Source organism: Caretta caretta, chromosome 7, assembly GCF_965140235.1.
Source record: "Caretta caretta isolate rCarCar2 chromosome 7, rCarCar1.hap1, whole genome shotgun sequence".
NCBI lineage: Eukaryota > Metazoa > Chordata > Testudines > Cheloniidae > Caretta > Caretta caretta.
Genome location: NC_134212.1, coordinates 27,325,079 through 27,349,142, shown reverse-complemented (window position 1 = coordinate 27,349,142; position 24,064 = coordinate 27,325,079). Strand labels below are relative to the sequence as shown.

The following is a 24,064-nucleotide window of genomic DNA, read 5'->3' as shown; positions in this document are numbered from 1 at the left end:
TAGACCATGGGATTAAAATAATAGAGGTTAGAAATGGACAAGAGACATATAGATCATCCAGTCCATCTCATTGTCAGTGTAGGATTGTGCTGTACAGTATGGTTAGTTTTAAAAGTCCCAAGTGTGACGGGATTTTTGGCCCTTCCTTTATGGGATTATTCCACAGCCAAATAGGTCTCATAATAAAGAAGTTTTTTTCCGGATATTCAGCCTGATTTTTCCTTATCTTAATTTCACCCACTAACTTCAAATTATACCTCCAAGAGCCAAACCAATAAACCAGTGTTAACAAGGGACCTGTGCAAGGATAAAGGCCACCCAGGTGGATCCCTTTGCAAGATCATGACATTAAATGATTTCTCTCCCTCTTTAGTGTTAGGATCTTTCATATATATATCAGCAGTCAGTACAGCTGGTTTAAAAAAATGTCAGAACAAGTTTTCCATCAGAAAATGCAGCTTAGTCAAAATCAAAGATTTCATGAGAAAGTGTCAATTGCCATGACATTTTCACCAGGAAAACATCTAAATGAATAACATTTTAGTTTTCTTGTTTCATTTTGATGATATGGCAAAATTTCAACAGCATCAAAATATTTCAGTTCAGAACTTTTGAAACATTGTTTTGATAATGTTAGAACATTTTAATTCATGTTTTTCTTTAATATTATGTTAAAATTGTGTTTATTTTATATTGTTTTGACATTATCAACATGAAGTGATTCGACATTATGAGGGAAAATCAATTTTTTCAGAATAAAGGATTTTCAGATTATTTTTTGTGTGTGAAACTATGGAATTTTCCAATTAAAACAATTTTTGCACTGTCTAAATTTCCCACTGAGTGGAAATTTCATTTTCTGACCAGCTCTGGTAGAGGGTTATCTTATCCCCTTTAGTCATCACTTAGCTCTTTAGTTCATTTATTTTTTCCTATAAATCAGCCCTTCATAGGTCAAGATCTTGTTGGTCTCAGGTTATATGCACCACTTCAGCATCCCTTTCTAGCAATGATGGCACATACACTATACTGCAGTTGGCTGTGGATTGACCAGCCATGTACCAAAACCCCCTCTGTGGTCTCTGAAAGCTTCAGTTGGGAAGTTGCTGCTGCTCAAAGCTACAATAACTCATGTAAATTGTATCTTAAATTCCACTTCCCTAAGAGAGGAAATGCTGTATATAGCATCCTCTGTGTGATGAGGGTTGTTCTGTTTCTCTCTGCACAGCATACACCTAGGGGAGAACATGACCCCAAGCTCTTAAAAAATGGCATTGTTTAGTTAAACATCCTCCTCACCTGCCAGAAATCAGAAATAAAACAGTTTAAGCTGACATTCCATTCTTTTTCCATTGTGCCTAGGTATTCCAGATGTTACTGCAATGGGGACCTTATTAAGGTGCTGATTCAGCAAGGTTCTTAAGCATATGCATGACTTCAAGCATTTGAGTAGTTCCATTATAGTCAGTGGGACTATGCATATGCTCAAAGTTATGCCTTGATGCTCTGGCATCTACAAGAAGAACTCAAAACATCTTACAGAGCTGAAAGCTCTATGCACAAATATGTGAGAGGATGGACTTCTGTATTTCAGATTTCAGGAAACTAACTATTCTGCATGGGTTACCCCCAAAATGAATATTGCTATTGATACTTTATTTGAAAAATATTTAAAATGTATAAAACACAATAAAAATCAAAATTATCAATTTACTTCCATTTAAAAATAATTGAATTATTAGTTTAATTAATTTCCCACAAAATATAGGGAAAATTAATAAATATTTTAACACTCTGAATATTCCCGAGTTCTGGGCTTTCAGAAAGGCAGAGATGACTTCACATACAAAAAGTAAATTCAAGCTGTGTCAGTTTTCCTCTCCCAATTACAATGAAGGGCAGTGAGGTGAGGAATAGAGATTTACATTGCAGAGAGGCAACTCTGTGAATTACAATTGAAAACACTTAAGTGATCTATCAGTACTACTCCCTCCACATTAGCCTAGGAAATAGTAGCCCCTAGAGGTAAAATATTTAAGTATCATTTGCAGAAATTCCTTGTTTCTCAATGATAACTCCTGCATTGGATCACGTTTGTTTTACTTGTAAAGCACATTTCATGACTGTGTAGTTTGAATGTTTTAAAATGTTGCCATTGAGATACTGTATCTACTTTTTAATCTCCTAGATAAAGCTCTGCTACTTTTTGACATGATACCCATATGTTTCAAATACCATTGTCTTTATATAAAGCCTTCAGTTAAAGTACAAATACTGTATGTTTTACCTTTTTATTAAATAAATTGCTTCTCTTCAGCCTTATAATGCCTTCTTTGCCGCAGTAAAATGGATAATGACTGAACTTGCCGTGTAAGTAAATTTTGTCAAGAATTTAAAGAATATTTTAACTTTTTTGTCCTACATACTGAATTATTTTTTAAAAATACCTTGTTATTAATTCAGTAACATTTTTCTTTATTATTAAATCTCTGGTGTAAAAGTCTTAGAAAATATATAATATAGGAATGTATAATTGAAGCTTTTAATAAGTTATTCATGGTTGTCACTTATATCCTTATGTCTTTGCTTAGCAGTCTAGCAGCTTGCAATACGCAAACCAAATTTATTATTGTGGTTACTGTTAAATTTAACATGAATGTCTGGCTGTTTTTAGTGCTGCTTGGGTGGGCTGTAGTCAATAGAACACGCTGTCTTAGTGATTCATTGTGTTATTTTGTGATTTCATAAAGTATTCTATAAGTTGGACCCTTTAAAACTTATGCCAGATCAAGGTGTGCTTATCACATGTTATTTAATTGTTGACTTTATCTAATCCCCACAATGTTTTAAATGAACATAGATGATGCATTAGTGGGCATGGACTTTTGAAAGAAATTGGACCTATTGCCTAAAAAAGCACAGGGAAGAATCACACAAAAGGAAGGAGAGCTTTAAAAAAATCTGTTTTGTGTTATTATGTAAACAAATCACTTGGAATATTCTAAGCTGTGTGTTTTATTATTGTACTTTTCAGACAGCTCAATTTCAGGCTTAAATGTAATCTCTCCATAAATAGGAAGCAATCTTTTCTCGTAACTATTTTGTTTTAATTGAAAAGTATTATGAGCTTTTGAAAAGACAGTTTGAAGTATGATCTTGGAAACTGTAATTAATTGGCCATTAACACTCTGCAGAATTGAAATGCATCTCTCAAAGTAAATATCAGAAAAAAATCACATTGCAAATGAGATTTTCTTGCTGGTTGTAACAACATCAAAAATTGCAAAAAACACACTTCTCCCCTTCTGAATTTGAAAATTTGTAGTCTCTTGTCATTAAGGTTAACTTTGCATGTTGGTTTCACATTATAATAAAAGCTGATACATTACAGTTGACCTTCAGCGTATTTTCATGGGCTAGTGTATTTTCTCGATAGATAGACCAAAAAACCCCCCAAAACTAGTTAGCCTCTGGTTATTCAAGTCTGTTCTACCGCTAGAAGTAAAATAATATTTTATTATTTAGGATCCTTGAATAAGCATAAGAAAGTATTTTATTTGTATTGCTGTATCATGGCCAGGAAAGTTCTAACCATATGGCTTTTTACTAGAGAATCAAAATATTCTGTATGATGAAGAATAACTATAAATAATGGTCAACTGTAAAATTGCTGTGGGCTGCCATGCACTGGGAATTTTAATGAGCTTTCTCATGTAAAAGCTCTTGATTGTAAAATGATGTAGCTACAATATCTCGATAGTGTTAATTTCAGAATAAGTTTTCACTGGCAAGATAAAGCCTAGTGAAAATATAGCAATAGCAAAAGATAACTCAGGAGTTATGCTAGCAGCTTGAACATCAGTTTCTTGTTTGTTTTTATTTAAAATGGGATGAATGGTATCACCCTACCGGCATTTTAAAGATGGAACAAAGAGCTAATATTTTGAAAACGTTCTATGTAATAATCTGAAACATTTTGATAATTTCTTTAGGTTCTTGGTGGAATTTAATTTGTGCAGTTGGTGGCACTCAGGTTTAACAGCAAAAGGTAAGTGTCAACTGTTCTTATGGCCCTAATGAAAAATATTCTAGATTTAATTGCACTTTTAATATTAAAACATACATTAAGTGTTTTATTTACTATATTAATATTGTTAATGGTAAATTTTTGTCTGTCATCAATATTATATTCTCTTTCAGCCCTCAGTATGATAGTTTAGGACTCAGTTATTTTCCATATCTCTGTGTGTGTGTGTGCTTATGTGCATTTTTAATACTGCAGTGAAATTACAATGTATTAGCATAAAAGCAGAACTTAAAATGCATGTGACATATAAATAATATTAAGGATGATTTTGTGAAGGTGATTTTAAACAAAAAACAGAATACAATAAAACAAGATGAATTTTTCCTGTTCTAATATTTTTTTCTTTTCTAAATTAAAAACAAAAAAATCTTCCTGCTTAATGCATCACCATTAGCCTCATTCTGTTTATAGCACATATTGTATAGAACTGGTCAAAATTTATCTGATAGAATTTATTTTCTATTGGAAAATGCTGTTTTATCAAAATCAAAACATTCTGTGGGAATATGTTAATTTAACAATTCCATTTAGGAAAAAAAACTTGGAAAAAAGACCACATTTTGATAAGGTCTAAATATTCCATTTTGACCTTGTCAGAACAGAGTGCTTTGATTTTTTGTTGTTTAAAAATGACTTTATTTTAAAATTTATTTTATTTTATAGTCTATTATAAATTATGATAGATTATAAAAGTGCTAACAAAGTTGAAACTGGAACGAAAGTTTAGATTTTATGGAATCAGTTTTTTTAAAAAAAAAAGGTCAACATTTTTGTTTCATGGGAACTTGCCATTTATTTTTTTCTGATTTGGAATGAAAACAAATATCAGAATGTCAGAATCTCCTGCAAAATGAAAATTTCTAGTTTTGATCAGCTCTTATATTTTTTTTTAATCCTTTTGGATACTTCAGAATTGCTGTATGATAATTAGTAAGAATAGTGTTATTAAACTGTTTATTACACTAGGTATCATTACACTAGGTTGTCATTTGCCACTATAACAATTAAAACATTCTCCATTTCAAGGCCCAGATCCTGAGTTGCTGATAGCATAGTTTAGGAGCAAGGGGTGCACACGTAACCTTTCATTTATCTTTTGCATTCCTTTGATCCTGGTTTGATTCTGTTGCCTCCTCCTCCACATACCCAGGATCCTAGTAGCTCAGGCATCCTCCTAGGACAGGGGAAGACATGGGTTCAGTTCCCTTCTCTGGAGCAGGGATTCAGACCTGAGTGTCCCACATTTCAGCTGAGTGCCCTTACCACCAGACTAGAGGGTATTCTGTGGTGGATCGCTCTCAATCTCACCTATTGAAGCTGTTCCATTGTACAAATAATTAAATGGTCATTAGCACAGGGACTTGATCTTGGATCTCCATCATCCTAGCTGGGTGGCCTAATTACCAGACTATAGCGCTTTGTTCTCTCTGGCCCAATGACTAATCACGTATTTTATACGAAATTGAACAGCTTCAGCATGTGACACTGGGAGACCCAGAATACCCTAGCTTGGTGGTAAGGGTGCCATCCTGGAATGGGGGAAGAATTCAAATACTAGCTCTGTAGCAGGGATTCAAACCTGGGTCTCAAACATCCCAAGTGAGTACCCTAACCATTTGTGTTAAGGGGACCACCATCCCCTGCTTTGGTTTTGTGAATCTAGCTCTTTGTTTTTATTTTAAAAAAGGCTTAAAATGCTCAGAAACCAAATATTTCTTTTGTCCCAAAACAAAATTTGTGTCTGTCTGATTTACAAAAAGTCTGAATTTTCATTTTTGGTTTGGTTTGAACTGATTTTTTTTCCATTTTTCTGGAACTTCCAGAAAACCAAAAAAACAGTTTTTTGCCCACCTCTTAGCGTGACCAGATATCCTGATTTTATAGGGACAGTCCCGATTTTGGGGGCTTTTTCTTATATAGGTTACTTTTACCCCTCACCCCCGTCTCGATTTTTCACATTGCTGTCTGGTCACCCTACTACCTCTAGTCCTGATGCAGTCCATCCAAATGGTGCATGCATCACATTTGAAGAAATGACTTTATAATTAGTACCTCTCTTTGTTAAATGTCTATGTAGTTAAACACCTGCTTTGGTTTTTAGGTATGTTCTAGATACCAAACACCACCAATATTATTAACTTGCCATTTTATCTTCCCCCCCACAACCAAAAATTTACCATTACTTTACTGAAAAGCAACAGTGTGAATGAGGGACATTCATTCATGTTTTAGCTAAAAATGTTGCATGTCATTATACACTTCACCTGCTCCATTTCCTTAATGAATAGGGCTCCTGCTCACTGGAAAGCTATCATTTTTATAAAACTAGCTTACCTAATTAGAATTTGGTGATCTGGCAGTCATTTGGAAATTGGCTTCCATTACCGAAGACAAATGAAAGAAAAAGTATTCCGAAAAGCAAATGTTGAGGTATGTTCTTATTCAGATGCCACAGCATTGCTCCCATTAGTACTATTGAGAGTTACAGTGAACATGTATATACCTCACTCAATTAAAACCAAAGAACTCACGCAGTAGCAACAAATTCCCATGCCTTTCTTAACAATACCTCATAGATCATAGTGATTTTCAGTCCCTCCAAGGGTAAAATGACAAGTATATTTTGTGCATTATTATTGACACAAAACCTGCTCCAAACACCTGCCAGCTCATCAACTTCATGGTAGGAGAAATATTTCTACCTGCATCACGGAGCCCCATAACCTCTCTCACACTTATGAATTTGAGACGGGAGATGGCTTCCTCAACCTTGGGCCTCACAATCAAGAGACCAGAGAAATCTGAAACTTTCCAGTCTCTGGCAGCCTCTTTGTTACCTAGGTCTGTTGATACATGAGGGAGTAGGGCTCCAGAATCATAGATGGGGATCACACCAACCATTCTGGTGCAGCAGGTATTCACCATCCCAAATGGAGAGAACAGGAAGGAAAGGGGGGATGGTGCAGATCCTTGCCAGTTAACCTCATCTAGGTGGCCAGACCCAATAAAGTGGTCCCTAACAGAGGCAGAACCCTACAGTGTCAGTTGATTCCCCCCACTCCTCTAGTTTTCACACATTTGATTATAAAGATTTTTTCCATCATAAATTCCTGACTAGTGTAAAATGAATATAATTCTCAAATCTCCTTAATTATTTAAATGTAAATCTTACTCATGAAGCATGATGCACAGGTTTCTGTGGATCAGATATTTCCCACTCTGTAAAACAGAGTCAGATTAGTTCCATCGGTGCAAGACACAGAGGCCTTGTCTACATTCCAAAATTAAGCTGACCTAAGCTAGATTGACGTACAGCCCCACAATCATTATTGCGGTTTCTCATGTCCACAACAGCTCCTTCTGTCAGCGGAACATGTCCTCACCTGGAGCGCTTCCACCGACTGAAGTGGGGCACTGACAGCCAGAACCTCCCTTCCCCAGAGTTGACAGCTGGAGACACCCTAGCCCCCGCCCTGGTGGTGGGAGCCTCAGTGCCAGGGCTGGCAGCCTGGACTGTGGCCACCTCCTGGTAAGGGACTGGGGGAGGTGAGGAGAGCCTGAGCCTTGCTGCCTCCCAGTGAGGGATTTCCCCCCACACTTAATGCCTTGCCAGGGGTCAAACAGGCTTGGGCTCTCCTCCCCGCCCTCAATCCCTCACTGGGAGGTAGCCAGCCTTGGGCTCTCTTCCCCCCAAATAAATCCCTCATCAACAGGTGATGTAAGTAACATAAACACTGCATCACCCGAACTACACCCACTTAAGTGCTATGCCTCTCATGGAGGTGGTGTTATTAGGTTGATGTAGTGGGCAATTTACATGGGCGGGAGCACCATTGTAGTATAGACACTTACATAGTTAGGTCGACGTAAGCTCATAGGTGCTGGAGCTGGGGGTGCTGCTATACCCTCAGGCTTGAAGTGGTTTCCATTATACACAGGGTTTACAGTTTGGTTCAATAGCTCTCTATACCCCTACTATAAAAATTCCTCCAGCACCCCTGCATAAGCTGCCTTTCAATCGACCTAACTCTGTAGTGCAGTCCAGGCCAGAGGTAAAGTTTTCAAAACCACTAACATGACTTAGGTGCCTAAGTGCCTGTATAAAAAAGGATGAGACATCATATTAATCTCCCCCTCTTCCTGTCTTCTCATCTCCCTCCAACAATACCCTGCCTAAGTTTGATGCATAAGAGAAAATTTGTTTTTGTTTGGCATGTAAAAAATAATATAGTTCGGAGAGATATATCCTACTGTTTTCTTTGACTTACAAACCCAACTTTGCGATAATTCCCTGACTGATCTGCAGTAGGCTTACCATTGGCTCTAAAACGATCTTGAGTGGAGAAACTGTGGAGTCCATGAGCCTGTTCAGTGTAATCTATCCTTACATAATTGATAGCCAGTTTCCCCAGAAAGCAATTAGTTGAAGATACGTCTAGAGGTTGTTTGCACATATAAGCAGTAAAATATGATCCAGTGAATAAGTCACTAGAGTGGGGGTAAGGAGACCTGCATGTCATTCTCAGCTCTGTCATTGTCCTGTGGTTTGACTAGGAACAAGTCATGTCACTGCTGTGTGCCTCAGTTTTCCCAACGGTAAAATGGGAATAGTGATACTTACCCTCCCATGTAAAGCACTTTGAGGCATCTATGGATGAAAAGTGCTATGGAAAATTAAGTATTATTATGTTAGGGAGGAAAAAAGCCAGAGATAAAAGACACCCAAAACCTGAGCATCACTTCTTGGTGAGATCTTTTTTCTTTTTTCCTTTTTTTTTGTCCCCTATGTCCTTTCTTTGTGAGTTCTGAGACAATGCAAAGTCTCGAGGGTCACCCTCCACAGAAATGATATGCTGACTTCAATTGAATGTACAGTACCTTAATTAGGGGTACTCCAGCAAATACATTTAAATACAATTATTAAGGAGAATTAGAAAGTAGATATGTACACTTGAAACATAAAAGCAGCAGCTAGTTTCGCTTGAGTCTATCCATAGTGTGAAAACAAGATCTTGTCCATAAATGAAAACTAGCTTGGCTAAGGGTAAATCGCAAATAACTATGATAAGGTTTATGTCTTACAAAATTACATCCCCCAGCTAAAAGAGTTTTTTGTTAATTTAAAAAAAAGCATTTTGCACTGCCTAGGAAATATCACAGGGTGGCAGAAGCTGAGTAACATTTCCATTCACTGTAAGCTGTTTGGTACAGTAGCTCACATTGTTGAGAGTTTTTGTGTGCCTGTTCTTCCCAAGTAACATTAAGATATTTTTATATGCCTATAGCACAGAGATTGAAACAAACCCTAGAGCCTTGTGATACTGAATATCCAGCATTTGTTTCTGAACGCACGATAAAGGAGACCACGGGAAACATTGCTTGTGATGACTGTTTCAAGTAAGCCCTTTCAATTTTTTATACAACAGATTGTGACAAACCAGATAAACTGAGATTTTTAAGTTTATGAAGGATATGCAGTTCTAGCTTTTACAGTGTGTCTTATCCATCAATGACTGGATGCCATTTCTATCAGTAGTGTACGGGTCATATAAAGGGTTAATGTTCTGAAATTAAAGCAAGGGATATTTTACTGTACCAGAAAATGCTGGGTAGGTCCAGGCTTCTAGTGAATGAAGAAGTTCTTTGCAGTGGTATAAGTTTTAGGTCAACGACTGGAGACCAGACTTGTGCAATATCCTAAAAAAGGGAGAATTATTTACTGATTTACATACAAATGAAAGGTCAAGGCAGTTAGTTGTCCTATAAGCAAAACAATGTAGGAATTCCACTGGCTTTTGGTGCAGTGGTATCTGTTTGTTCTGTTTGATTCTCCAACACTCTCCCCATATTGGAGTTGTTAAGCTGAAAAGCATGGGAGAGGAGTAAAGATCTTTTCCCAAGCTTTCGCGCTGGGAAGCTGAGCTGACAATGGACAAGTCTGGCACACATTAGACATCCCTTGGTTGCTTGTACTATTACGATAGTAGACGAGTCCTTCCCAGGGTTAAAAGAAGAACTTCAAAGAAAATTAATTCGTCCCAACTTTCCCCCCCCAAAGTAATATGCTTGCTCATTGCATTAGTGTCTCTCTAAATCGATAATAAGAAATGTCACTTAACAGTATATTATCATTAGAATGTCGCTCAGTGACTGAACAGAAGTATAGTTTATGCACATGATTATATTAATTTTGTATACTTAGTGATGGTTTCTGTTGTTTAATTTAACTTTCCGTATGCTGAGAGATCATGGTCACAAAACACATTAATATTTGCAGTAGTATCCTTTCTATCACAGAAATACCAAGAAGAACTAGTACAATCAAAATTCCTACCACTTTTGATTTATTTGGTTCAGACAGAAATTGTTATAGCCTTCTTCCTCCATCCTAAACCAATATACAGTTAGTAACTAAGGGTGAAATCCTGGCCCAACTGAAGTCAATGGGTGTTTTGCAGGATTTCACTCTAAACTTTCATTTCAACCCATTTCAACACACATGCTTTGTAATAACCTGAACATCTTAAAAAAATAAGTGAGTGAATCCCTGAGGTATAATTTATAAAGTGATCATTTGTGAAGGCAGTTTAGTTACAGTGAACAAACTTCTGAATCTGAAAAATGTATTTTTCTTACTGTAAAGAGTGAAGCACAGCAATGTGGCCAATGTTATGTTGGAGCTAGCAAGTGAAATGTCAAGTGTTTGGTTCACACACTTATTGTGGGGGGGTCAGCCAGACAGTATGCCAGAGGCATCCACCCTTTAACATATTTAGGGACAAATTAATAACATGTCAGAAGCCTAAGAGATCTTTTTAATTTTTATGAAATACAAAAGATTGCAACATCACTCAACTTTACTACAAAGTTGGAAATTGCAAGTCTCAGAACTTAATATTCTATATGGATCTGAGCACAGACCACTTGGATCAAGACATATCATCTCATGCTGGAACCAGTAGCCTGTGGGCTACACCTTTGTATTAAGGATGAGAACTGCTACAAACCATATTGTAGAACTTGGGGCTGAGGAGTGCATTTTGATCACCCCATAGCTTTTTGAAGACTTAAGACGTGCTGAAAATGAGTATTCACTTCTAGTTCATTTCTGGTTATCATTTAGTTATAAAGAAACTATTGCAGTCATGTCAGAGCAACTCTTTTTATAAGGCTTTTGGTGACAGAAGTAGTCTTATTTTATAAACTAATCCTGCAGAACACTTTCATTGTAACAATAGGTCCTACTGCATGAAAAGTACAAACTCAAGAAAATCAAGCCATTATGTTCCCACATAGCAAACACCACTTATTGTTATATTACTATATTATGCTTGATGTCAACAATGTAGAAATAAAACAGTATGGCTTTATTATCATTGCTCAGAGGATTAGTGAGAATATGCACAGCAAATTACTTTATCACATACATTTTGTTTAACATTGCAAAAAGGCTTGATTCCATTAAAAAGAGATTGATTTAACGGGACCAGATTTTCAGGCTGTGTAGGTAATTTCAGGGCAAAGGAAATAACTTTCAAAAAATAACATCATTCTGCCAAACTTGGAAAGCAATGAGTTGGAAACTGAGTTTAGTGAAAATTATAGTATTTTAAAAATAATGTGCTAAGATGATTTTCATAGAAAAACATTTTATGTTCCACAGTGGAACAAAAAACAAAACAAAACAAAAAACCACCACAACCAAATCTACGTTAGTTACCAACTGTTCTCAAGCCACCCATTATTTTTCTCCACAAGCAATGGCAAACCATAGAGAAATAATCCCGAAGAACTGTTAGATTTTCATGGGAACACTCTTCGTTATGCAGTTTACCCACTGACTGTCATTAACAATCTACAAAGTGCATCTAAGATTGTACTCTGCACTGGTTACCAAATGTTTTGCTATAACCCAAGCAGCTTTCCCACAGAATAGCTAAGGAATTTGACCCAGAGCCTTCTGTGGACCTACATCTAATGACCCATTTTTCAATTTCATGGCTTCAGTACAGTAAATATTTTTACAAGGAAGCATATTGCTCAATATTCTTAATTTAAGAGTGGTGTCTCATTTGCTGCAAGTAAGGGTCCAATATTACAGGCTGCTGCGTGCCCTCAACTTCCACTGCCTTCAGTGGGACTTGACGGTGCTCAGTGCTTCACGTGATCGGATGCTAAGGGTTTCAATCCAGCTCCCGTAGAGTCAGTGGGAGTCTTTCCATTGATTCTAATGTGAGATGGATCAGGCCATAAATGAGTATATTTATTTTACACATTTATACAAATAGAGCAGGGTGGCTACTGGAGAAAGGTATTCGCAAATATTCAGCTGAATATACATCACAAATTTACTCTCGTGGTATTCCCAACTCCTTTGTTTAATTTTCACATGCATTCATATGAACAATTTTTGCTTTCAAGAACATTTTGGGAAAGTGAAAATGTTATAGATATTTATGCAAGTATTCAATCTGGAAATATTGCACTCTTCCACTGCAAGAAAGTTTGTACCACAAGTGACTCATTCAAGCCTTTCTCCGGTTTTGTAAAAGTTTTGGTCAACCAGTTCGTGAAATGAAGCAATATTATTTGACTTACAAAAACAATCATTCAGCACAAATATTGATTGTGAATAGAGCATACACAAAGCAAGAATCAAATGACTAATCCTGCATGATATAGCTTGCTGTCAACTCTTATTGACTCACAAGGGACTTCAGGACCTTGAGTGATAGGGTCCAATTTAAAGGCTGTAATTACTTTGCATAAAGCTTTAAAATAAATTTGAATATTAGGTATGTGAATTAAAATCAAAGTGCTGGTGAATAAATCACAAATATTATAAGGGACTACATCAAATATATACATTGTTCACTCATAAATAACTCTATGGCCTCGTTTGAAAGCCCATTTAAGTCAACAGAAAGATGCCTACTGACTTCAGTGGGCTTTGGATCAGGCGTATGTATATAATATAATCTTGTATGTGTAAACTTGCTATAAAGAAAGAAATAGTTCTTCAGGACAATTTGCAGTGTTTAAAATGTTTTTAAAATATAGGTTTTATTAAGAAAGTAGGAGCCTAAAAGAAAACAAGAATTAACATAAGAATGTCATTAGGGTCAGGGTTTGGCTGCCTCAACCAATAATCTTTTGTCATTCAATATCCCACTGATTATTAAATTAATCTGTTATTGTAACAGAAATCAAAAACAAGTCAGCCCATATTTTTGGGGCATTTGAGATTGTCAACAAGAGCACAAAACTGAATATGTTGGTTTTCTACATAAAACATTTTCATATTTTCCAGTAAGCTGTTTCTTTCTTGTACACACACACGTACACGCACACAGTGTTGTGTTTGAAACTCAAATGACAGACTGTTAAATATTCCACTGAATAAGAAGCAGCTGCAGTATTGGAAATAGTTGCTTAAAAGAGATAATGATTTATCAATGGTAAGCAACACTCTTCCCTCTGAGTCAATACTGCACAGTGCACAAAGCCCTCAATGTGGTTTTTAAGGGACACTATGCTGTTTGGAGGTGATGTCTTTTAGATTAGACATTAAATTTCGGGCTTACTAAGTAATTCACAGCCCTAGTCACAAATATAGGGTGTTACCCCAATCACTTAACCAAAGTCTAATGCAGGTAATTCAGTCCACCTCAATTCTACCTCAATTTCAGTTGACTACAATATTATTTTCTAGCTTCTGCTGTGTTCTTTGCCTACCTCACACGGGGATTGTGAGGCTTAATTAATGTTTATAAAGCGCTTTGAACTACTTGAATGAAAGGTCTCTTAGAAGTGCAAAGTGTTTATTATTATAACTTAGACAGGAAGATAACATTTATGGTGCTAGAATTTGATAAACATGCCAGTATCAAACCTTTGCAGTATATCCCTGCTGATAAAATGTTCCTTTCTAATCTAATTATTTTTTCCACAGTTGTAGGCATTTTGTATTAAAATTCTGCTAATTTTGTTAGGTTCACTTAGAGATATACCATTCATTTTGGTATAAATTCAGGGACTTATGAACAGGGAGAGATCTCCTATTCTAGTATGCGTAGCAAATACCTTCTCTGATTATTACCTGGGTAGTAGATTTATGCCTTGTATTTTCAAAATTGCATGCATGCAGTTACTGTTAGTGAGTAGACAAATGGAACCATCTGAACGCATAGCTACCAAATTTGCACATGCAATTGTGGTAAATTGTGTGCGCAATTTAGGCAGACATCACATACATGCTAATTTGAAAAATAGGCCCTTTTCCTACTTTGTTCAGGTACAGTTATGACACACTGGACATGGCTACAAGTCAAGGGCCTGGGCCTGCTCCTATTAACTTGAAAGGCAGAACTCCCATCAGTATCAATTGCAACATTTGGGTTTAAGAGACTAACTGCATGGTGACAAAATCCTGAGGAAATATTCTCAACTGTATTTGGATTTCTTGTGCATAGTGTTAAGGTACAAAATAAAGAGAAATGTAAATAGAAAAAAAGCTATTTTTCGGGCTGTCAAGCGATTAAAAAAATTAATCGTGATTAATCATGCGATTAAAAAAATTAATTGTGATTAATCATGTTGTTAAACAATAATAGAATACCATTTATTTAAATATTTTGGATGCTTTCTACATTTTCAAATATATTGATTTCAATTACAGCACAGAATACAAAGTGTACAGTGCTCACTTTATATATGGTATATTTTTGATTACAAATATTTGCACTCTAAAAATGATAAAAGAAATAGTATTTTTCAATTCACCTCATTCGAGTACAATAATGCAATATCTTTATCATGAAAGTTGAACTTACAAATATAGAATTATGTACAAAAAAACCCCTGCATTCAAAAATAAAACAGTGTAAAACTTTAGACCCTAGAAGTCCACTCAGTCCTACTTCTTGTTCAGCCACTCTCTCAGACAAACAAGTCTGCAGGAGATAATGCTGCCTGCTTCTTGTTTACAATGTCACCTGAAAATGAGAACAGATGTTTGCATGGCACTGTTGTAGCCGGTGTTGTAAGATATATACGGGCCAGATGCACTAAAGATTCATATGTCCCTTCATCTTCAACCACCATTACAGAGGACATGCATCCATGCTGATGATGGGTTCTGCTTGATAATCCAAAGCAGTGCAGACCAATACGTGTTCACTTTCATCATCTGAGTCAGATGCCACCAGCAGAAGGTTGATTTTCTTTTTCAGTTCTATAGTTTCTGCATCAGAGTGTTGCTCTTTTAAGACTTCTGAAAGCATGTTCCACACCTCGTCCCTCTCAGATTATGGAAGGCACTTCAGATTCTTAAACCTTCGGTTGAGTGTTGTAGCTATCTTTGGAAATCTCACATTGGTACCTTCTTTGCATTTTGTCAAATCTGCATGGATTTCTTAAAGTGTTCTTAAAATGAACAACATGTGCTGGGTCATCACCCGAGACTGCTATAATATTAAATACATGGCAGAATGCAGGTAAAACAGAACAGGGGACATACTATTCTCCGCCCAAGGAGTTCAGTCAAAATATAATTAAACATTATTTTTTTAATGAGCATCATCAGCATGGAAGCATGTCCTCTGGAATGGTAGCCGAAGCATGAAGGGGCATATGGATTTTTAGCATATCTGACATGTAAATACCTTACAGTGCCAGCTACAAAAGTGCCATGTTAACGCCTGTTCTCACTTTCAAGTGACAATGTAAATAAGAAGCCAGCAGCATTATCTCCCCTAAATGTAAACAAACCTGTTTGTCTTAGCAATTGGCTGAATAAGAAGTAGGACTGAGTGGACTTGTAGGCTCTAAAGTTTTACATTGTTTTGTTTTTGAGTGCAGTTATGTAACAAAAAAAATCTACATTTGTAAATTGCACTTTCACAATAAAGAGATTGCATTATGGTACTTGAATGAGGTGAATTGAAAAATACTATTTTTTTATCATTTTTACAATGCAAATATTTGTAATAAAAATAATAGCATAAAGTGAGCTCTGTACACTTTGTATTCTGTGTGGTAATTTAAATCAATATATTTGAAAATATACAAAAACATCCAAAAATAGTTGTTCAATTTCAATTGGTATTCTATTGTTTAAGAGTGCGATTAAAATTGTGATTAATCGAGATTAATTTTTTTGAGTTAATCGTATGAGTTAACAGCGATTAATCGACAGCCCTGCTATTTTTCACCAGGAAACCATGTAAACGTGCCTGTACCCATCCCAATTCAGGAAAGCAGTTAAGTATGTGTGTGACTTCAGTAGGACTTAAGCACAAGTGTTCATATACTGCACGCACAATTACTGTTTACATTCATAGGAGTTACTGCATTGAATAACAGCTATATTGTATACATGGCCACCTAAAATGTGAATAAACTAAACCCTTCCTAAGCCCCTGATGTACACCAATATGTTCCATGTCATAAGGGAAGAAATACATAGCTATCCAACTTGCAAATCACCAGGGAGCCAACCAAGGCAAGTTGTTGTTGTTGCTGTTTTTAAGGGATAGTGTTTTTTGCTGCTTTTTACACATAGAAACAGGTAAATGAGATTGGAATTCTAGTTAATTTGGAGATCACACAGCTCTTTGTGCAGCTTTTTAATAGCAAATTTCAGATTTGTCCATAGAATGTGCTTATTCAGCAGTGATCAGATAAATAACACAACTTAGATTCAGATTGTACTCAACATGAGTAGTACAATTTATAGCATTAAAAATATAATGGTATTTTAAAACCACTCAATTTTGAGATCTAACATAATTTGCTAAAACACTTCTGCATTTGTTGTTTGGCAGAGGCTTACTAAACTGCTGTACTTAATCTTGCTTCAAATGTGTAAATAAATATGCAATTCAATTTTCCATAGAATAAATAATAATTTGCCTTTTCAGATGGAGTCAGTTTACTTCTAAACAAATCAGCTTGCCACATAAAACAAGCAAAACACCAAGGCCCAATTTCTTCCCTGTTCATATATCAGGATCTCCCCACGGATTCCAGGAGTGGATTGGGCGGTAAAATACAATCACCCCTTCAGAAGTAGTTTTGGTTGTTATTCATTTTACCATATTCCTCTTAAAGGCCCATGGGCAAAAGCAACTATTCCTTATAGTTGATGTTACATTGTATGTTTTATGTAGTTGCTTTTTCAGCAGCCATGCCAAGTATACTCTAGCGTGTGGGTAATATCTGACAGACAAATGAATGGTTTTGACCTGTGTTCAAGCTGAGCAGCAGATGTGTCATACCTACATTTCTCACTGGTGGTGGTGGAAACGATAAAAAAAATGGGCTAATCACCTTTAACTTACATTGACTTGAATGAGCATTGACTTTGCAGGATGAGCTCAGCATTTTCCACACTGCAATAGGAATTCATTGTGGAGATCAAGGGGTAAGATTTCATTTACATTAGACCCCCTTGACACTGACCTGGCCGTCAGAACAGTGTAAAGTGGCCTTAGTGTGAATGAGAATCTGACCTGAGGTCCTTTAAAAAGGGGGTTCAATGGCTTGCTAATGGGTTTGTTATGGACGTTCATAGTTCTTTTGTTTGTTTATTTTTTAACTTGCAATCTATGGTGACCAGATGTCCCGATTTTATAGGGACAGTCCCGATTTTTGAGTCTTTTTCTTATATAGGCTCTTATTACCCCACACCCCCTGTCCTGATTTTTCACACTCGCTGTCTGGTCACCCTATTGCAAACTGAATTAATAATATATAAATTAGAGCAATACAAATACCAAGTTATGGGGTGAAAAATGTATTTTCTAATCCAAGTAGCAATTCTGTTTGTAAAATGGAACTAATGACTCTTAAGGTTACTTTATCCTTTGTAGTTGTTAGGGTTTTTGGATTAGTTGATTTTTTTTTTTATAATTTCATTAAATGTTTATTTTTACAAACTGTAGGTACAGGATGATATCTGTATCTCAGTGATATCTTTAAAAATTGCTAAAGATGAAAATATAATGACTGTTTTCTTATCTGTATATCAGTGAATCACAGGATTTTATCTAGGGAGCCATAAATAAAGGCCCACTGACCAAAAACTCTCTCCAGTAGGAAAGATCTGTGTTTCAGACCCTAAAGAAGATGTAGGAATGCTGTCCTCTGGCACAATGGTTTCCAGAATCAAATCTGCCTGATTTTACAGTCATTGCTCATGCAGAACCCTCATAGATGCCAGGGGATGTATTGTAGGTAGAGCAACTGCAGGATAATAAGAAGGTTCTTAAGTAGGCTTAACTGAATTTATTTAATTTTTAAAAAACTTTAATGGATAATGTTAGTTTATTTTTAAGGATTTTGAACATTTGTATCCATTTAAATTTTTAGAGTTGTGGGAATGACTATGGGAGAGCCAGACAGTAAATATTAAATTACTGTAGACTTTGAGATTCAAAAAGTTAAAGCTTAATAATTGTTAAAACACAAGTTGTCAACATCTCATATGAAAATATACAAAGTAAATATCCCTAATTCAAACTAGTAAGTTCTCAAGCACCATTTTTCTTTCTTAGCCTCGCTGTAAATTTTGATTATGTCAATGGAAATATTTTTTTTGTTGGTTTGTGTGTGTGTATGCGGTGAAATCGATGTTTACCGACACTGACCAATAAAAATATAATATTTCCAAGATCATTATTAAGGCAGCCAAAAATGAAACTTGTAGCTGATTCCATACAGAAAATTTTTCTTCTTCTCTCCTTATAAAATGGATCAAATTATCCAATCTAAACTGCAAAGTCTGTTTATGCCAAGGCTTTGTATTTACTGTACATACTGTACATTCCTCTACTGAGTATTAGTCAAGTTTCCTCCAATTGTAAAGTGAGATAACTTCCTCTTCTTTCCAAATGCAACAGAGATGATAACCTTTGTCATGCAGGTGGAACTTAAAGTTAATGTGTAGCTAATTTTATCTTTACCCTTTGATAACATTATATTTTGAATGGCTAATGCAGGAAATGAAGTAAGTTGCCATGTTTTGAAAAGAAAATAGTAATATGAAATAAGAAGGCAGCACATATATAAATTAGCAGACAGGTGACTACTTGTCAGTTATTAGCCTCACAATCCCTTGGACAGTTTCCAACCTGTATTTTTAAAAACAGATGAAAGATTTCAACATAAAACATTTTGGAACTTTTTTATTTCTCCGTGGGATTCAGTATCATAGTAGCTGCTTATTTACAACATATTACCTTAAAGATAGTATTTGATTTTCATTATATTTTTGTATTCTTTTCTCAATTCACGTTTGTGTCCTTGGTCACATCCTGCCAAGAGACATCTGAGTCCTGCCAAGACATCTCTTTGTCACTTGTTCAGATAATATATCTGAGGCTGCCTATTGAACTGTCAAAGCCATACAAATCTATGTTTGTTAACTGTGATTTTCCTTCCATTTGCTTAGCTTCGAAAGCCAGTGAATTAAATGAGCCCTGTGGGTCAAAGAGAAACTGCTTGAAACATTGTATACTTAATATCTAAATAAAATGTCTGACCATGACAATCTATTTCAAAGGGCATTTTGTGAACTTAAGAAGGAAATTGCTTTCTTAATGCACTATTTCTTTTTGTGACTGGGAAATTTTTCTTATTAGCATGTGTCTAAACACCTCTTGTGCATTGTCAAGGTTACCAACTTGCAGCATAGAAGGTGTCCTACATCTGGTCTTATATTACAGTACAGAGATGTGAAAGACATTTAAATGGAAATACCTCAGCAATAATATTACTTGAACAAACACCTTTAAATTCTGTAGTTTAGAACATGTGGACTGACTCCCCACATATAACATGGACTCTAGGTGTAGGTTCCTTCCATGCTTAAAAACTAAGCACATTGCTCAATAACTTTTCAGTAACAAAGCCCTAACGTGTTTCTCTTTAAAGATGAAGTAAATGTATCTGTTGTGTCTGAAATATTGATTGCCTGTCACTTATTTGCAGGAATAATGTGTACTCACATATCCCACAAAAGTCAAAGGGTACATGGTTAGGAGTTTAAATGGGTTGGATGTATACAACCATGTTCCTAAGGAAGAGGGATGTGGGTGCGGGGACACTAGAGAACTAGAGGATCTGCAATTGTGAAAAGGTTTCACATTTTGTTGCATGGGGGACAAGCTTCCCCCTGCATAATTTGCGCAGAATTAATGTTCTGCGCAGAATTTCATTTTTCCAGGCAGAATTGGTGCTGCAGAGCTGTTGGCCACCACTAGGGGCTGATGGATCCAGCAGAGTCCAACTCTCCAGCTCACAAATACAGGACACTGCTGTGGGGGAGAGGAAGAGGAAGCTGGAGGGTTCCTGGCAGCTGCAGTTCCCAGTACGTCGTGAAGAAATGAGACATCATGCAGGAAACTCTGTACAGACCCAGGACCCAACATCAAGCTGTTTCTCCTTCTGAATCCCTGGGCTCGAGGTTGGGGGTGGGGAACAGGGGTATGTGTCAGAGACCAGTGGGACAGAGTTTTCCCCCAAGATGTGCCCAGCTGGCATGTGTGACACATCCAGACTGAGGCACCCAACAAAAGCATAACAGAGAAACAGGAACTGCATTGTCGTAGGGGTTTCTTTAACTCTCTACTCCTGGGGAAAACTTTTTTGTTGTCTATATTGTTGGAGACATACTTGCTGATAGGTATTATGAAATAAATTACCAAAATAATTGAAACTGGTATGATTATATTGAATTCTTTTGACAAATAAAATATTTGGATTAAGAACATTGATTAAAACTAGAAAATGTTCCAGTGAACTTTTAAAGTCAGCCATTGTTATGAACAATCCTTAGAGTTATGAAGAGATTTATTTCAGTTAATAATAAATCATTGCACTGAATTAGTGCAGTCTGATTGATTTAATGCAAATGTGACCTATGCATCTGGGTTTTCATCATTTCTACATAATAAAGGCTGTGAGTTTTATAAACAGTTAGTAGCCTTTAACTAAGGAAAACAAGTTCATCCTTAAACTTCACAGTTGTGCAGGGCAAATTATTTTGTAAACTAAAAGAAACTATAGGTTTGTCTGGATACAATATGATATACAATATTCTTGTTAATCTCAGGCATGTGATCTTTCTTTAATTCTTTCTTCAACACCCTCAGGGACATAGGTCATCCAGCAATTTTGGTCTGGTCAGGCTTCTGAATGTCATGCTGATGGATTTAGTTTCTTTCTCTATTGTTCTATGTAATGTTTCTCTAGGTGGCCCTCTTTTTCTCTCTCCAGCTGATGTCTGTGTTATCACTTGATGTGGAAGTCATGTTGGTGGCTTCCTTAAATTGTGTCCTAAATATGTCTTCTTGCCACGTTTGAAGCTTGAAGCTGGTGTGCTCCATTTACAATTTCTGATATTGTCATAAACTCTTTCCAGTGGACTCTGAAAATCTTCAGTAGGCATTGCTTTGGAATGAGTTTAACTTCTTATCAATTGTTGTTGTGGATTTGCATGACTCTGCTCCATAGAGAACAGACATGATGTCATTGTTAAAAAATTATATTTTTGTATCAGTGCCATTCATGCTACTTTTCCAATTCTTTTCAAATTTCTGAAAGTTGTTTGCCCTTTTTGATATTCAATGTTTGACATCTGGCATGGTGCCACCATCGTAGCACATCTTGCTCCCCAGACAAGTAGGATTTATTTTCTTCTAATGTTTCCCTGTCAACTCAGATGATTGCTTTTGAAACATTGGTAGCCATATATTTTGTCTTCCCATGGTTGATGAACAAACCAACTTGTTTTCCTGTGTCTGCCAAAAACTGGGTCTTTTCTTCCATTAAGCATTGTGTTGAACTGAGCAGGACAACATCATCAGTAAACACAAGGTCACTCAATTGTACTTTTATCATTTGTCTATAAAATTCCTCAACTGCCTTCGGTGGTTATTTTCCTCATTACAAAGAAAATGTCTTTCTGCAGCATGGAAGAGGTTAGAGGGAATTATCCTGCCTCCTGCATTTCAAAAGTGACACCCGATAGTTCGGAAGAAATCTCTCCTATGGGCAAGTCTTCCTATATTTATCCATTGTTGCCCTGTATAGACATTGCCTGCTGGAACAGAGACAAAAGAGGCTCCACCTAGCTCCTGCTCCAGGTTAAATCGCTGGAGCTGGGGGATGCTGGCCTTTCCCCCAACTGACTAATGGGTGCCAAAGACTCCAAGGGGTGGAGGGGCCACCTGTTTTCCCTCATTGAATGTCTCCCTCCCTCATTGCTGGGGCTATCCTCTTTCACTGCCAGCCCCATGTGATTCCCCCACCTGTTGAAATGGGTGGGTAACATTTCTCAGTGATATCTGTCTCATTCATTTAAGGACCTAATCCTGCAATCTGGTCTGAATGGGTGAATGCTTATACCCATGCAGAGCCCTGCTGTAGCAGGAGTTCACCTGTCTGGTTCATGCTGCAGGATCAGGCCTCAGAACTGTCTTTTTGTGTCAAAGAACCACAGGTTTTTTTCATCTAGTTTAAAAGTTCAAGCACTCCAAAATGATGTTGTTGGCACATGTATTATAAAAATATTCCGTTCTCTATTTCATATTTTATTTAAAAATCCTAAACAACCTAATTTATGCTTGCAGTATAGACATTTCATTCATTTAAAAATGGATAAGTGAGAGAAATGTGGGTTGGAAAGATAGCCAGCAGCCTGGAAAACACATGATGTGATTTGGAAACCAGAACAACGGATATCTACAGTTCAGTTGAATGGGTATAGTTTGTTCCAGACCATTAAAGTTGGATATATGCAACTGTCAGTTATGTTGTGAGTAACAGCTATTTGAGTGTAGATTGTACAACATTTTCCATTTACTGTACCCTGATGTATGTGTGTGGGTTTTTTTTTATTATTTTATTTTACTTAAAACAAAAATAGGAAAGATCAAAACCTGACAGATATGAAATGAAATCCCAAAGTAATAACTAAAAATCTTATGCCCTGGGTGCTTGAAGTTAGCAATGTAAATCCATATTTAAGTGTCTGGAAAAAATAGCCTGATTTTTCAGAGGTGCTGAAGAATCAAAACTCTCAGTGAAGCAAATGAGAGCTACTGGTGCTCAGGACCTCTGAAATTCAGGCCACTTTTTAAGGTGCCCTAATACTCTTTACACATTATATTATTCCCTGTGATAGCATAGCTAATCCATCCAGCAGAGCTTGTATACATGACCCGGAACAAAAATGGTATCAGTACTGATTGCTAGGAGAATGGTGACTTATGTGGATGCATGTGTGTTGGGAGGTATACATCCACACAGTCAAAACTTGGGTCTAGGTATATGCAGTAGCATTGGAACCATTTTTATAGTGGGGATGCTGAAAGCCATTGCACTATAAACCCTGTATGTAGTGAAAACCACTTCAAGCCAGGGGATGTGGCAGCACCCCTAGTTCCAACACCCCTGGGTGTATACACCCCTATCATCATTGTAGCACTGAGCACTAGTGTCAAACATTTCCTACAATGATTATAGATGGAGACAAAATGAAAAACAGGTATCTGGAAATTAGTTTTTTCTTAAATCAAACTAAATGTCCAGCAACATGAGATTAAATACAAATCTGTGCAGACATTTCAAATATTAATGGAATTCAAACCCCATATAACCCATGTGTTCATTGCTACCACATACTCTACTGTATAGCATCTGTTATCATTAGCACAGAATAACATAATGATATCCACTTTTAAAAAGTTCTAGAAGGTAACAGTTGCTTGTAAAATGCCCCTAAAAAGCTAGTGTGATCTGAAAAGCAATGCATGAAACAGCAATATTCCTGTGTTGCACAAGAAGAGAATTCACTTTACTTATGGGCAGTAGGTATACAGAATTTTATTTAAATGAGTCTAATTGATTCCAAAGCTAGTTATATGCTCAGGTGCCCCCAGAATGACACAGAAAAATATCTTCCACTCCAGAAGG

General features: G+C 36.4%; 1 protein-coding gene across 7 annotated transcripts in view; it reads left to right on the top strand.

Moving 5' to 3' along the window:
- CACNA2D3 (calcium voltage-gated channel auxiliary subunit alpha2delta 3) overlaps positions 1 to 24,064 on the top strand; it is a 729,133-nt gene that overhangs the window by 692,561 nt on the left and 12,508 nt on the right. For 5 of the 7 annotated variants that reach the window (XM_048857137.2, XM_075130333.1, XM_048857135.2 and 2 more), the window contains 3 exons: positions 2,318 to 2,370; positions 3,993 to 4,048; positions 9,373 to 9,484. In XM_048857137.2, coding sequence (XP_048713094.1) covers positions 2,318 to 2,370; positions 3,993 to 4,048; positions 9,373 to 9,484 — 221 coding nt within the window. Of the gene's footprint in view, positions 1 to 2,317; positions 2,371 to 3,992; positions 4,049 to 9,372; positions 9,485 to 20,296; positions 20,805 to 24,064 lie in introns of those variants that run through there. The other 2 variants (XM_048857136.2, XR_007357538.2) reach the window with 2 other exon arrangements.